Raw genomic sequence first — 16,629 nt, 5'->3', positions numbered from 1 at the left:
GAAAGCAACCCATATAAGGATTTCTAGTAATTGGTCATACAAACATTCAACATATTATCAAGGTTTAGACCATTAGGATAATATAGAAAGCAACCCATATAAGGGTTTCTAGTACTTGGTCATACAAACATTCAGCATATTATCAAGTTTGCATATACAAAAAAATTGAAAACTAATATGCCTTCAGCTTACGTCCTTGTAGTTTCTCCTACATGCTCCATTACATGATTTATGTAATAACGTCCAGCAAATTCCGAGCTGAAGATATAGAAAACACATTCATAAGTTAAACCCTAGCATGATACACTACTTGATATTAATGAACATTCAAAACTTACATGGCCTTGTGATGCTTAAGTCCTTCAAACCCCGGTTTTATAAATATCTTGGAGGAGGCCAATGTGTTTAGAATACACAGTTTACCTAACGATGTTTTAAGTGGTATAAAAGTTTGGTAAATGATTATACCACATAGTGTTTAGCATTTGTTCAATCAAGCGAGTGTTATTAATAGTACATACATTCATGCTCTCCAACCTTCCAGAAACGCAGAACACAAAACACCGGTTCGGTTTGATATGTGAGATGGTATCCAGATGTCTCCCATAAAGACATAAAACGGGTAGCACAGTCGCTTACTGCACGGCACTTGATCGTTTCATTCCTTCAAATGTAGATAGTGGAAACATTTTATGAAATAGTCAAACTCTAAATTTTACTAACATGATAAGTGAAATAAATGTATTTTACCTGCCATTTAATAGCGTGAAAACAACTTCATTATAATGATCTCTGTTGTCCTTCACAGCTACTACACATCCACAAACATCTATTGTGGCAAAAAGTCAAATTTTCCCCAATGAGATGAATGAACATTTCCAAAATCTATCATATACATACAACTATTTTGGTAAAAAGTTTTTTTTGTACTTTTCTATGGGAGGGACCAATACACAAAGTTCCAAATATCCTAAAAAGTCTATAGATTCCTTAACACAAATATTTCATAACTATGTTAACAGAGTTTAAACATCTATTTTGAGAAAAAGTCAGAATTTGTCTTTACATTGAAATAAATGAATGTTTCCAAAACTATTTAATACTCACATATAACTATTTTAGTATTAAAGTTGAATTTGTATTTTTCTATGGAAGGGACCATTACATCAAGTTCCAAATTTCCTAAAAAGACTCTAGATTTATCAACACAAAGACATCAAAAACCTAAATTCACGGAGTTCAACTTAATAAATTTAAAACTAATTTAAGGAAAACGTACCAAAGGAGATGGGATGGTGGATTCTTCCTCGGAAAATATCATCCAAATCTTCGAATTGGAAATAATTTTTGGAATTTACCGATTCCTTTAGGGTCATGGTTGTTTCATCCGTAAACTTGATTTGATAAGGATGATGGGTATTCCTCTCCTTGAGGGTTGGATTGATGATTTTGAAATTCCTAATATCATACCATTCATCCTCATAGATGTACTTCCGAAGCTTGAGTAGTGTAGTCGGTATAAAGGCAACTTCAATTGTGTCACCCTTCCAAAATGGATTAACATTGTGTTAGAAAACTATGATTTAAGTACTGTTGTAAATCAAACATAAGTAGAATTCTTGTTCTATTAACTACTCTAACCTTTTCGTCCACAAGAAGAAGAACCCGTTTTGTGAAGAATTCGTTGACATACCATGAATTTAAGACCTTGGCCAAGATACACCATCTCGTCCTGCCGGGATGAAGATTAGATATAGAATCGTACTTCATGATTTCCAAAAATTAGGGATTTCCTGTTTATCCTCTGTTAAAAAAAACGAAAAGGGGATTGGAGATTTGTAAGAATACAAACAGTCACGATTAAACGTTGCGTCTTATACGTGTTAGCGTGTCTTACCTTTTATTTAGACTGTTAAGTATTTTAATAATTATTATTGTATGTATAATAAAAGATTTAATAATGGTATTACTAACAATTTTATTTTTGAAAACAACATTGTTGAAACTAATAAAATGTAATGATGTGTAAAATTTAAAATAAGATGCCCTTAGAACAAGAGAATATTAGAATTTGGTTTTCTCTAAATTGAAAGTTTAAATCATAATGACATAACAATCATATTATTTGAGATATGTTAGAGTTAAGCATTTTATAGGTAATATATAAACTTAAGATATCTATAACAATTACATAATTTTAATCAACATTGTTGAAACTAATAAAATGTGATATTTTCCTCTAGTACTTCTTTTATAATATAGAATAAGAGGATAATAAAGATATGATTTTTTTCAATGTGAAAGTCTACACCCTTCTGACATAACATTCTTATCATTGGAGAGAAGTTAAATTAAAATATAGTAAAAATGGGGCAAACAACGTTTTATAAATATAATTAAAACCAATTTATTTTAAGAGATAAAACAAAGTTCAAGTCTAACAATCCAAAACAATAATGCAATTTCAAAACATAATTAGACAGTCTCAAATATCTCTTTGTAAACAATATTAAGTGTTTTATTCTGACACTTCCCATCTTTATCTGTAATAAACACATTTAGCCCTTTTATGGTTGTGACTCTAGAGAAGGCAACATAAAGCTGTCCATGTGTGAAAACCGGTTTCGGTAGAAACAATCCGACATGTTCTAGTGTTTGACCTTGACTCTTATTTATTGTAATTGCAAACGCCACGGTAACATGAAACTGTTGTCGCCTCATAAGAAAGGGAAACTTTGCATCAGGTGGACTAACATACATCCTATGGATAAGTACCCTATCACCAACCTTTTTTCCTATCACGATTCTTGCTTCGATTATATGGTTGGCCATTTGAGTAATAATTAGTCTCGTACCGTTACACAAACCTCCCTTTGGATCTATATTCCTTAACAACATGACAGGTGCTCCTATTTTCAACGTCAAAACATGGCTTGGCAATCCAGAAACCTGTATACTGTTTAAGAATTCCTGAGTGTAGATCATATCATCATGTCCGCTTGTGTCAGACGTTTCAATACTATCAGAGCTAAGATATCGTCTCTCTTCACCTGTGATCAACAAAAAGTAAAGAATTTTAGGTATGTTTTAATAGACATTTTTAATAAAAAATTTTACTTCAATATCAATATTTTTAAATAAAAACTTTTTCTCCAATATCCATATTCCATATTTTATTTTATTTGCATACGTGGGAGCTTAGTAAGCATAAACTGATTTATTTTATCAACATCGTCATTCCTTGGACTTAGAATAGCTCTTTCACTAAAGAATTTTGGATCAGTCCTCGTTGCAAAACGTTCTCCATAAATCTCTTTAACTATTGCTTCAATAGGATTCCCACTTATATTAATTAATAAATCATCAGGAATTTCAATCTCCACATCCCCACTATTTGACTCGTTGATTTTGCCATCCCCGATATCAAGAAGCCACTTTGAGAAAGTAGCGAGAGCACCCGCGTCCATACTATTACTTGCCTTGCGAAGTCTCAAATTTTTGGTAAGTTTAAGAACTTTACAACGACTCCAAAGAACAGATGAGTTTATAGATGCTAAAACTGTCGCCACTCTTCCTCCTTCGGTAATAACAGGTAGTATTTGTCTAAAATCACCTCCTAACACTACTACTTTACCTCCAAATATCTGGTCACACTTCATGATATCTCGCAAACTCCTATCCAAAGTTTCATAACAAAGCTTGTTCATCATTGGAGCCTCGTCCCATATTATGAGCTTTGCTTCTCTAATTAAATCAGCAAGATCAGATTCAGCATCGATCGAACACACAGAATATTCATTAAGATTGATTGGAATACCAAATCTTGAATGAGCCGTTCTACCACCTTCCAAAAGCAATGCAGCTATACCACTTGAAGCAACATTCAGAACAATATTACCTTTAGCTCTTATATCAGCACCAAGAATAGTCCACATGAATGTTTTTCCAGTACCACCAAAACCATGGACAAAAAACATACCACCTTTGTCGTGATTCACAGAGTGAATGATTTCTTCATAAACACGTCTTTGCTCATCAGTTAGCATTGGTAACAACTTATCGTACAATTCCTGTTGTTTATGAGGCTTATATATTTTTTCATCTGCGATAAGCCTATTTACTCCTGTCTTCATGATACTATCATCTGGTTTAGGCATTTTCTCGAAGGCTGTAAGAGACGTCCCATTCGATCGCAACATAAGTTCTATTTCAGTTAAACATATATTTTCTGTCTGAGCCCGTGTCAATATTAGACCTACCACAGTAAGTTAAACACTTATTTATAATCTTGTCTTGCGGAAAAAAAATATTTTCGATTAAATTAAAATCATTTTGATATACCTTGATCATTTATGCGTCTCCTTTCTTTAAACAAAATATCCTCGCACAAGATGTCCTTTGTTTTATTCCAAACTTCAAGAGGAACAGTTAAACTCTTTGTATGCAGTAGGATCACAAATAATTTTCTTAAAAATTCCCCAAAACACCATTCACCTGCTTCATTTATAGCCGCAATGTATTCCTTATAGTCGTCTAGTAATCCCAATGCATAGCAAGTTTCCTGAAAATCCTTATAAAGAACACCGTTGACTGTTTTTAAATAGTCAAAGCTTGTTGGTCCTGGAATCTTATTAAGCAAAACTCTCAAGTAATAGACTTGTCCTACAGATGGCGGTACGTATGTAATCCTGCCTATTGCAAAACTTTTTCGCTTCTTCGACCTTGGCTTCCAAAGTTTTTCTTTCTTATTCCACACAAATTTAGATGGAAATTCAGCATACGTGAGTTCTCTAGCTTGGGGATATATCTTGTTGCATTCCATCCAGCCCAAAAATTTAGAAGTTCTGTTCGTTGTACGGTGCAAGACATCTTCTATTAGATCATCCTCGTTGTAAATAGCCAATTCTTGTCATGGAAGATGAAACGAGAGCTTTTCTACAGGTGTAGTACGATAAAAAATCGGGAAAGCAAATATTCGCCAAGAGGCCTCACATGCAGATACGTATCTAAAAAGGCTTGAATTAGTTGGATAAAAAATATGAGAATGTTTGACAAATTGTATAAACAGTTATTACCTGCAATTGAAATACTTTTTGATTTCATTTTCTTGATCTTCTCCTCCTACATTGGCTCTAACATAATCCGGACCTTTAGTGATGTACTTGAACAAATACTTTACTGAACGTGTCTGATTGCACCACTCAACATTTATATGAGCACAAAAACGAAGAGACAAATCACGATTATAGGGAATAACATAACTATTATCGTATTGAAAACCCCTTTTTTCCACAACTCTCTCATCGTTTCGTCGTCTATATATTGAATAACCATCATCGTCGACAATAGTATTATCCATGTATGGCTTTGGGAAGAATTTTGTGCATTGTCCATTATGTATACACTATCTTTGTTCATAGGACCACAAGGACCATGAATCATCACATCAGAAACAACTTCGTATAAATACTTATCCACCTCTTTATCAGGAATTTCAGCACTTATGAATTTATCAATGTCGTCTGTTGTACGCATCTTATTGTATGGATGTAAAAACAGAATCATGTGCGCATGAGGCAGACTCCTTTTCTGAAATTCTATTGTATACATTGCTGAAAAATATTAAATCAAAAAAACATTAATATATTTACACTTTCCGGAAGACTGATTGAAATTATAATAAATATTATGAAACATACCAGAATTTACGATACCAAACGTTTTTTCCTTTGTCACTTGGTCCAATAATCTATCAAGTTTCATCTTGAAAACTCGGCTGCATATATCAGGTCTATCTTCTTTACTAAGACGATGCCTTTGTAGATAACAATCTATTTCAGGCCATCTTGGGTTGCACGTAAAAGTTATGAAATGATCAGGAAATCCATAATACTTGCAAGTAGCCATGGCGTCTAGATAATGTTGCATCATATATCTCTAAAAGATGACAGAATAAAAATTCTCTTTCAGTGTTGTGCAATATCTCCATGTCCTTTTTCAGCAGCTTCAATTATCTTATCAACTCTTTCAGTTCGGAGTTTGCTTTGGTTGATCTAAATGTAGTTCAACCTGTTTGATTCTATAGTAGTGAATGCATCGACTAAAAACTGCTGGAATAATTTGTCTGCCATAACAACAATCGAAGATTCTTCATATGTTTCAAATACTCTATATCCATAAAATTCTCTCATGGTGACCGTTTTTCTTTTACGTCCACGGGTATCCACGAACCCTATATCGATGCCTAATCTGTAACCATCTTCACCATAAGGGAACAACAATGGGTATTGTAAAGGTAAGTACGCGGGATGAAGTTCACTTATCCGCTGTAAATTTCCCGAACGACTTTCTATAACAATGTCACGTTTATTTACACCAGCCGTAAAGTCTCCGGTAATTAGAGCAGCAACTTCGTTGCTGGTAGGAAGATTATGAGTCCTTGCATCAATGGTCCTTTCCGAAGGTAACATCAATCGCAAACCTTCGCTACCGTCCTCCATATTAAATCTTTCACGTGCCGATCTAAACACCCTAACATGCGGGTTATGACTATCAAGCGTCTTTTTTAAAAGCTCAACAATCTCATGTCTTAAATCTCCCGCAGATCCAGATGTCTTATATTAATGCCAATTTTAAAAAATATAATAATTATGATTAGTAAATATAACAAATATTAAAGATATTTTACATACTTAAAAAAATATGACAAATATTTCTATACATATTTAACATTATTAATAATTACCTAAATGCGGAAATTCTATTAGATACTTCGTTATATACGTCATGTATATATAATTATAAAAACATTGGTTCCTTGCCAGGTTCTGGTAAAATATCACCAATACGATGATAGTTTTCCCCGCACATCTGAAATAGATAAGGACCTCTACCATTATTTATGAAATGGTTAATTTTACCACCTAGAGATGTGAACTAAAACATCATGTTGTATGCTCGTATGTTATCACAGAAGTTTTTACTCCGGTCGTCATGATTATAAAACAACGATAGTAACGATTTAGGTGCAGTCTTCAACGTAGGAAGTATTACTTTGCCACGATGGCAACACAATGAAAAATCCGGCTTTGCCTTTTTAGTCCGTTTATTCACCCGTTCTCCATACCACATATATGCTCCACAATTTTCACATAATAAATAAGGATCTCCATCATCATAATAACCTATACAAAATATTTGTTAATATTTTAAATATATATTAGTTAAAAAAATACATAATTACAAAATTATCATATAACCATTCACAAATGCATCGAGATATACCGTTTTTTTTGTAACTTAGCTTTTATGGGACAAAACCTAAGAAACATGTCAGATGTCGTATTTTTTTCATTTATCTCACATGAATTCTCATCAGTAGAGCTATCAGAATCACTTTCATCGTTCGTATCCGAATCAGTTGCGACGTAACATGCGAAATCTTCGTGTAGTCCTGGAAGAAGTAAATTCTCTGCAAAAGTAACGATTGAATTAGTTACTTAGCATTTATTTATTTACATAAATACTAATTAATTTCTTTCCGGACATATGACCTCTTTTCTTTCTTTTCGCCCTCTTAGACTTCAATATCTGCATTCTTTTCAACCTTGCCATCTTATGTGGATTAGGATACTGAATATTCAATGCATTCGTAAAAGCAGGAAGATTTATCGTAGAACTAACACCTGATGTTCAATGTCATTGCGTACGATATTTTAGATTTGAATAGAACATATTTCTTAATGGTAAAAATTGAGAATGTCGTTACGTTTTCTAGAGACAGCATGTGTCGATACATTCTTTCTTCGGTATGGAATCTTCGAAGGTCTCATTATGTGACGCCAAGAATTACGATCTGCAAAAAAAAAACAAAGCTATGATCAAGAATTCATATAATCGACTATTTATGATCCTTTTTGTTTCTACCTTAATTTTCTTAGTAATTTAGTGAATATCGCTGTTAGGTATGTTTATATAGGAAGATGGTACGTATATATTCTCTAAACTAAAAATGTACTAATTGTTGACATATACGAATATTAACTTATGTTTCTATATATCCTCTTAACTTTTTTTTAGGCAAAATCATTTGTTATTTATATTTCTAATTACGTATACGGATATTTGATACAATTTTTTAAGTTTTACTTTCTTCAAGTTCATCAATATTTTATTTAATTATACTTCCATAATCCTACATATCAATATCGGATTTAAATTTAAGCATTACTTTATTTATATACTATTGGTCTGATTAATATAACATATTTATAGTTACAAACAAATTATATAAACCTATTAAATCTTATTATTTATTTGCAACATTATATTATTAATATAGGTTTTGTTGTATTTACATATAGTAATCATTATTAAAAAAGTTATTTCAATGTTTCATCGAAACAAAATATTGAGAAACTAATGAAAATGATAAAATCTCCTATAAAAATTCAATAATGGATTATAGTAACATCATGATCATAACTACTAAATAAAGTAGGTATTATTAAAAAATTAAAATATTAATTATAAAATGATCTTCGAAAGTTAATCCTTTGTCGTGTTAGATCTTTGAATCCATAACTTATTCTTCTCACACCATTTAGATCCAGAGGCAGCCTTATCATATGCGTTAATTGTCTCGTTGATAGACATCATATTGTATTCCATCCACGTATCAAATTTTGAATTCTCATTCTTTGATTTCAATATACCATCTTCACCGTCAACAAAGGAACTTTGAACGTTAAGATGCGCCAATGAGTATTCTTCGGAAGATCTTGATTCTTTCATGGTTTTTCTAGATTTTTTTGTTCCGGTTCCGGAATGCTATCCTCACAAAAGAAAATCAGTTTTTCTGGTTGAAGTTGCGTACGAAGCGCATATTCATCAGCTCTTGAACTTTTCTTGGTAAATCGACGAACTCCGATTGAACGTTTCATTATAATTCTTCAAATATGCATTTAAAACATGTGAGTATGAAATTACAACGATTCAAAATATTGTAAAAAGCTTTAATTTTGTGTTACCTCTTACGTCAAGCAGCAAGAACTCTATAGATGGTTTTTTTTTGTTCCGAGTTGACATGGTACAATAATAAGAATTATATATATATATATATATAACATGTAGAAGATAAGTTTTTAAATCCGAGAATATTGTATTTCCTCAAGCTTCGTATTGAATTTTTCAATATTCAATTTTAACATTAAGTTATTAATTTAAATATACTTATTTAGATAAACGCGAATGTTTATTTTCGTAAATTTTCGTAATGAATATTCAGGCTTCGTAATGAATATTCAGGCTATTAAATTTTCCATTTATTTTAACGTATTAACATTCTTTTGAACTTTAAAAAAAAATCACGTTTAACTTTTGGATCATTCTTGTCTTTAATTATAATAATAGTTACTTAATTATACTAAATATCAATATTTCCAAAACTATTGTATACCATGATTATTTTATTTATGTCAAATTATATATATAAATCTTTGTTTAAAGTGACTGAAATGGTTTGAAATTTTTTAAATTTCTCTAAAAACATAATCCCATTGAAAGTATAAATAAATAAAAAGCAATAACAGAACGGAAAAATGATCTGAAGTGATGGAAATTGTTCAGTCTTTAAATTCAGTTTTGATCTTTTTCCTTGTCTTCATGCTATGACCCCCGGCCGACACAACATCGGTTTCTGTATGATCTCTCTTAGACGAAGCCAAACTCGATTCAGCTGGGGCGATTTGCAACTTATGATCATTTGTATCCGAAGTAATATTTGAAAGCTCATTCCTTCCATAGAGTTCCTACAATTAAATTTTATACATTAAGATTAAAAAAAATTTAAATGATATAATATTAATAATGGTATTATGGGTTTTTGTTTTTTTCTTTAGTACCTTGCCGAATTGAACAACCATGTCATCCTTTTCCCAAAACTTTTCAACAACATAAGCAGATTTGTCGCTCTTTAAATTATCGATTGTAATCGAAATTTTAAACAACATAGTCTTCCCTACTAAGACCGAAAGAGATTCGGGAATAGCTGCAATATCCTCCTGACCATAGGTAGACAAATGTTTCAATATTTGTTTATATATTTTTAAAACTAAACAAAGGTCAAATGTTATATACTTACTTTTGAATTTTCCAAAGCCAGTTCTTCGGCTTTTTTTCCAATAAATAGTTGAGCAAGACCGTCAAAGAAGAGCAGTTTAATCTTTTGTGAACTTCCATAACCGACATGAAGTATGAGTTTATATCTTTCAAACAGTTTAACATAAATTAAAATGTATAAATAGTTCCAAATAACAAATCTTAAGAAACATTTTAACAATTCAAGAGATACTTACTTGTAATCAACATCTGTAACATCAGCATCACAAACCCCACAACTATAAAGTAGTTCTTTTCCAGATTGAGATTCTAGTGGGTACAGCTGCACCTTCTTATTGCAAACTTTACAGGCAATATAATACCATTTAGGCAAAACTTCAACAGAATAAATTGTGGCGATTGTCACACATATTCGCGTCTATAATGAATTAACCAAACGTTTGTTAACTTAAACAATTTTTCAAAACAATTCAAATTAGATGATATCAATTAAATTTTTACAAACATTACCTCAAGTGCATAAACGATTTGGTCCATAGTAGACTTCTCGTTAATAATAAAAAACTCCTCATATAATGTCACCTTTGATTTTTGGGGACTTGGTTCATCTTCAAGTTGTACTAAATCTATAGCATCAGTGGGCAACCTGTAAATTTATGATAATAATAAGAACATATAAACGTTTATAGCATGTATCGGCGAGTAATATAGAAGGGATATATATATATATATAAAAATATTTTTACTTTTTTCGGAACGCTTCCACTTCAGGCATAACTGGATTTATCATAATATCGGTAGAGTTGAACGCATTGGAAATACTATAGTTCCCTGAAATTTTGATTTAATTGGCAATGTTAGATTTAATAATCATAAGTTGGAAGATTATAAGAAAGTCAGAAATCACATTTCCATTCCTTCAAGCATGCAAATCGTACTACACAAACGACAACAATATCTTGATGTTCTTTTATCTGTGTATCAAAGGCATTTGCAAGATCACCCCACACAGTGCAATTCAACCGGGTTCCACTATATTACGAATGTATGAATTAAAAATACATATTAGACATTATATTCCAAAATAATTTTAACTATAAAGGGTATCTATTAAGGAATCATACGTCAAATCTTGTAGATCGAAACTCAATCTGACGTTATCCTTCCCTTTTGTTTTGACGTTGACAATTTTTCCTACACCAACAATCTGACCGATAACATCTACCAAAAATACATATGAATTAAATATTTTCCTTTAAATAAAATATTAAATATGAATTTAACAACTCACCGAACAATACATTCTTGTCTAATTTTCCAGCCAATATAGAAGGAAAATTCTTAAAATATTTTTCTGGTACACGAACTGGGAATTCATCACATGGTTTCACTATGGTGGTTCTATAAAAGACGATTTTAAATCCCAAATAGCTTGTCTTATAACTGCTATCATAATCTCTTAAGTTGAATGTGTCAACTATCTTAGACTCGCCGACACCAAGTTCATTCTGAAATTTGCTGACCAAACCATCTTCAATAGATGCATGTATCCTTGTACCCTATATATAAGGTTTAGAAGTTAGGAAGCTATTATCGAGATCTACTTAAATATGATATAGATACTAATTAAATTCTACGTATAAATTATCTTATTAAATCTTACATCACTGTCAACGAAGACCATCTGTAGAGACTTGAAAGACTTCCAAAGTCTTATGATACGGACTCTAATTTTGTAATGATCGAGCGCAGGGTTGAGATCGTCTAGCTGAACAAAGGGACGAACATTCACCTTTTTAGAAGTCATATTGAGTTGTGCATAAGACTTTTTTAACACATTAGCGTATCAATATATATAGAGATGTTTTACAACCGACTTAATTTTTTAATAGAATATTTACTTTATTTTTTAAAAAGACGATAATGACAAAGAATGTAAATATATCATATACGAATATTTTAAATATGTTTACTAAAGTAAAAAGTAAATTTTACATATTTATGCTTCCATAATTTTAATGAAATATATAAAGTACTTATAAATTACTATATGTTGACATTCCAAATAAATAATTTTTTTTTGTATATTATAATAACTGACTCTATTTACAATCATTTCGCAAATCGCTACATAAAAAACGTCTATAGGTCCAAATCATACGTTAAATTCGTTTGGACTGTATTTTAAAATAATTTATAAATTGAAATAATGTTATTCAAATTTAATATAACTCAGTATCTTTTAAAATCAAACATTAACCAAATATGTTTATCATTAGAAGAATTAGATACTCATAAAGGAATTTGATGCTTCTCAAAAGAATCCTCAACATCAAGATGAATATAGGAGTCAAGTGCATCACTGTATTTTGGATGAGAAATAATTTTAATCAGTACTGCCCATATAAATTAACCATTAGACAAAAAAGTTAATATTGTTAATTACCTTAAGTCCACAACGAAACGATAGTCCGTATCATCCAGAATTTTTATTCTGGTCACCCCATGATCAATGAGATTGTACCTAAATGTAAGTTTAGTTATAAACATATATTTTTTTTATATCCACATATTAATATATTTAATAAAAATGGTCCGTAATAAGAAATTGATTTACATGTATTTAACTGTGAACTTCTCTATAACATAAATTTGATTCTCCGCCATATTAAAAGACAGAACACCACAAGATGATGTCGGGATGGTAGCATGTCCGAAGGAAATAATATAATAAAAGTTTTTGATTTCTGTAGTATCTACTAAATAAAATAATTTTATATCGAATTAAAATCTAAATTCAAGATCACAATGTTTTAACGTATCATAAATTAATATTGATTTTTATAAAACCATACAATTTGAAAACGAAAATTAAATTTCCATATCAGCAAAGGCATCTAACATCTGCGTGACTTGAGGACATGGAAGATTGATCATGACACTCCTACAATTGTGCACCGTGGTTGCCATCCATGTATCTAGATTTAGAAAATTTTAATAATTAAATAACGTTTTTAAAAATAAATTCATTATAATAGTAACAGCAAGAATTAATTCGAACCTTTATTACTCTCAAGCTTGGCAAAGCGTATCACGCATATGATATCACTGACCCAATGTATCCAATGATCATAGAATGCGCTCGCGTAGTCCTTTGGCAAACGATAGGATAAACGATAACCCCTACAATTGTATTCCTTTGAGTATTTTTAAAATTAATGTGAATTAAAAACGTAAATCTTATAACATTAGAACAACTTACTCAATATTTTCTAGAACAACAAACAACTCATTCCATTCTTTGTATGGTGGGCCTTGTTCAAAGCTATTTCCAACACTAAACACTCTTCCGATAAGGTCTGCAAATATTTCTCAATAGTTAAAGTAATCAACCACTTCAAACTTATCTTACAATAAAACAATATATTGCTTCCCTTACATACACAATAAGCGGAATCTAAATATCCACTTTTAATATCATTGAATGATACGAAAGAGTAAAATTGATTTGAAGACAAAGGGGGAATTTTCTTAAATCATGTCACGTCTCTCCAATGTATTCTAAAGCGATGATCAGTTGGCCTAAAAGCGCCATCAACATTGCTTAATGAGAAATTTGATAACATTATCCATTCCCCTTCTTCCAAATCGTTTATAAAGATGTCACGATAAGGAGAACCCATCAATACATGAGTTTTTGTACCCTACGTTAACTTTATACATAAGTACGTAAAGATTAAAATAAATTTGAATGAACATTATATAAATTAAATTATACCTTCTCATCAACTACAATCAAGTCTGTTGATATGAAAAGAGGATGACGGCACTCAAACTTCCTCAGTATTTTTACGTTGATTTTCCACTCATGAACGAAGGGGTTTAGGTCGTCTACATCGAAATAACAGTCTCTCTTCCCGATCCTATTTTTTATAGCATTGGATAGAAGGTTAGCCATTGTTTTCTTTGAAAGACCTAGACTTAAACGAAACTTACGATTCTGACTTTTAAAGGTATTTATATATACATAATACAGAATATATGTTTTTGAGAAAATTTACATTTTAAGATATTTTCAAACTTCAAATATTTATCATTAGCAAAACTTAAATGGTATTTGTACAATTATCATCAAGTACAAATATATTATATATATTTTCAGAACTTTTAATAATTTCCATAAACATTTAGGGATAATCGAATAATTAAGTAGTGTTTTTTCTTTTTCTGAATTCGATTTAAAATTTTATATTTCGTTTTAAAATTTTATATTATATTCATAACTAATTTTGTAATTACCATATTTAGTTAGTTTGTATATATTTGTACTATAATATAAATAAATATTTAAATCATACTATAATAAAATTCTTGATGATTAGTTATTTAGTATAGTTTCAGAAATTATTAATTTTTATTTCAAACAATCATAATATTAATCAATCTATTAATAATAATATCTATGAGAATTTCTTTAAAAATAAAAATCATGTAATATAATCACCAAATTCATAATATATTCAAATATAAATATATAAAATTAAAATCCAAGATCAATATCATAACGATTTAAAATTTAGCAAATTACACTTTTAAAATCTTATAATTCAGTTCTCCATTTCGGCAAAGGAATCAAACATCTGCGTGACTTGAGGACACTTAGGATTGATCATGACCATTGTACAATTATCCACAGTTGTTGCCATCCATGTATCTACAATAACAGTATCTAATTAATTAACATATTTAATAATCTAAGTAATAATGTTTTTTGAAACGTGAACGAATAATACGAACCTTTTTGAGTCTCACGTTTGGCAAAACGTAACACACATATGATATCACAAACACAATGAATCCAATTATTGAAAAAGGCGTTCACGTAGTCTTTTGATAAACGACATGACAATCGATCACCCCTAAAATTTTGCATATTTTAGAATTAAAACATTAATAAGTATGATAATATTTAAATTTAAAATTTTAAAAATAGAATGACTTACTCAATATTTTCCAAAACAACAAACAACTCTTTCCAATCTTGATATGGTGGACCCTCTTCAAAATGATTTCCAACAGTGTACACTCTTCCAATAATGTCTGATCATAGATTTTTCATTAGAAGATAAATTATTAGAAATAATTAAATTTTATAATATAGTTTTTTTTTCTCACCTACACAATAATCAGGGTCTAAAAATCCACTTTTGTTATCATTAAATGATACAAAAGAATAAAATTGCTTGGAAGACAAATGATGAATTTTTCTAAACCATGTTTCGTCTCCCCAATGTATCATAAAACGATGATCAGTTACTATTAAAATCTCATCAACAATGGTTAGTGAGAATCTTGAAAACGTTATCCATTCACCTTCTTCAAAATCGTTTATAAAGATATCACGATAAGGGGGACGCATCATCACATGAATTTTTTTGCCCTACATATCCAAAAATTTGTAAGCATCATAAGTTTAAACAAAATTTATAAAAAAACGCGATGTATACTGCAAATATACCTTATCATCAACAACAATCAAGTCTGTTGATCTGAAAAAAGAATGACGACACTCAAACTTCCTCAGTATTTTGACGTTAATTTTCCACTCATGAATGAAGGGGTTTAGGTCATCAACATCGTAAAAATAGTCTCTCTTCCGGTATCTTTTTTTGATAGCATTGGATAGAAGGTTTGACATGTTCTCAAAAGGCGAAACCTACGATCCTGACTTCTAAATTATATAAACGTAAATATATATAATATAATATAGTTAATTTTTGGAATTTTTTCATTTTCCGATATCGTCAAAACTCCAAATTTCTTTATCATTGGATAAACTTAAATGGTATATATACATTTTCACTTATCACGGAATATATTATTAGATTTCCTATTTCTTTCTAGAAAAACACGATTTAAATAAGTTTAAAATATTTTTATAGATATTTCATTCAATGAATATAGAAACACCATGAATACTTTTATAAAATATTTAAATCCAGATTTTTTTTTCCGATTTTTGATTAAAAACTTTTATATATTTCTAATTAAATTTTGTATACAGGTCAATATCTCTATTTTATAGTATCGTTTTAACGAACTCTTAGTTTTTAGAATAATAAATAAATACCCTGCTAATTTCTGACAGATAATATAATTTTTAAAAAAACAAAACGTTAAACGCATAAGTTTAAACTCTAACATTGTTAACCATTAAAAGGAACATGGAGTTTTCCCAATCAATATTAGGAACAACACAATCTTTGACATCTTTCTCAATAACAACCCTAACATCTTCTAGCCTGTTATGCTCTGCAATTAAGTCGATTCGCCCCTCCAAGATATCATTCATTAGCGAGATTTGAGCATCGACTGTCTCAAGTTGACAGATTAGGCCTATAGATTCTTCCTTTTCCTTGATATCAAGTATCGCAGTGATACGCCTCGTCGTTTCCTTTAGTACCACATCTCTCGATTTTTGGAACGCTTGTTTAACCTTCTCGATTGCTC

The 16,629-nt window shown here is 30.4% G+C and overlaps 3 protein-coding genes across 3 annotated transcripts; all 3 read right to left on the bottom strand.

Annotated features, from left to right (window-relative positions):
* Positions 1 to 2,475: 2,475 nt before the first annotated feature.
* On the bottom strand, positions 2,476 to 4,058 carry LOC147947696 (uncharacterized). The gene is made up of 2 exons (XM_087507402.1): positions 3,191 to 4,058; positions 2,476 to 3,050 (listed from the first exon to the last, which is right to left on the bottom strand). The coding sequence occupies exons 1-2, from the start codon at positions 4,044 to 4,046 to the stop codon at positions 2,476 to 2,478; spliced, it is 1,431 nt and encodes a 476-aa protein (XP_087363528.1). The 5' UTR covers positions 4,047 to 4,058.
* Positions 4,059 to 6,053: 1,995 nt separating this feature from the next.
* LOC147947695 (uncharacterized) lies at positions 6,054 to 6,500 on the bottom strand. The gene has a single exon (XM_087507401.1). The coding sequence runs from the start codon at positions 6,498 to 6,500 to the stop codon at positions 6,054 to 6,056; it is 447 nt and encodes a 148-aa protein (XP_087363527.1).
* Positions 6,501 to 9,623: 3,123 nt separating this feature from the next.
* On the bottom strand, positions 9,624 to 11,926 carry LOC147947694 (uncharacterized). Its single transcript, XM_087507400.1, has 8 exons — positions 11,783 to 11,926; positions 11,567 to 11,678; positions 11,239 to 11,340; positions 10,630 to 10,733; positions 10,356 to 10,537; positions 10,142 to 10,265; positions 9,903 to 10,061; positions 9,624 to 9,809 (listed from the first exon to the last, which is right to left on the bottom strand). The coding sequence occupies exons 1-8, from the start codon at positions 11,924 to 11,926 to the stop codon at positions 9,624 to 9,626; spliced, it is 1,113 nt and encodes a 370-aa protein (XP_087363526.1).
* Positions 11,927 to 16,629: the final 4,703 nt, after the last annotated feature.

This window comes from Camelina sativa, chromosome 3, assembly GCF_030686135.1.
Source record: "Camelina sativa cultivar CO46 ecotype springtype chromosome 3, ASM3068613v1".
NCBI classification, from domain to species: Eukaryota; Viridiplantae; Streptophyta; class Magnoliopsida; order Brassicales; family Brassicaceae; genus Camelina; species Camelina sativa.
This window is presented reverse-complemented; position numbering and strand designations above follow the sequence as displayed.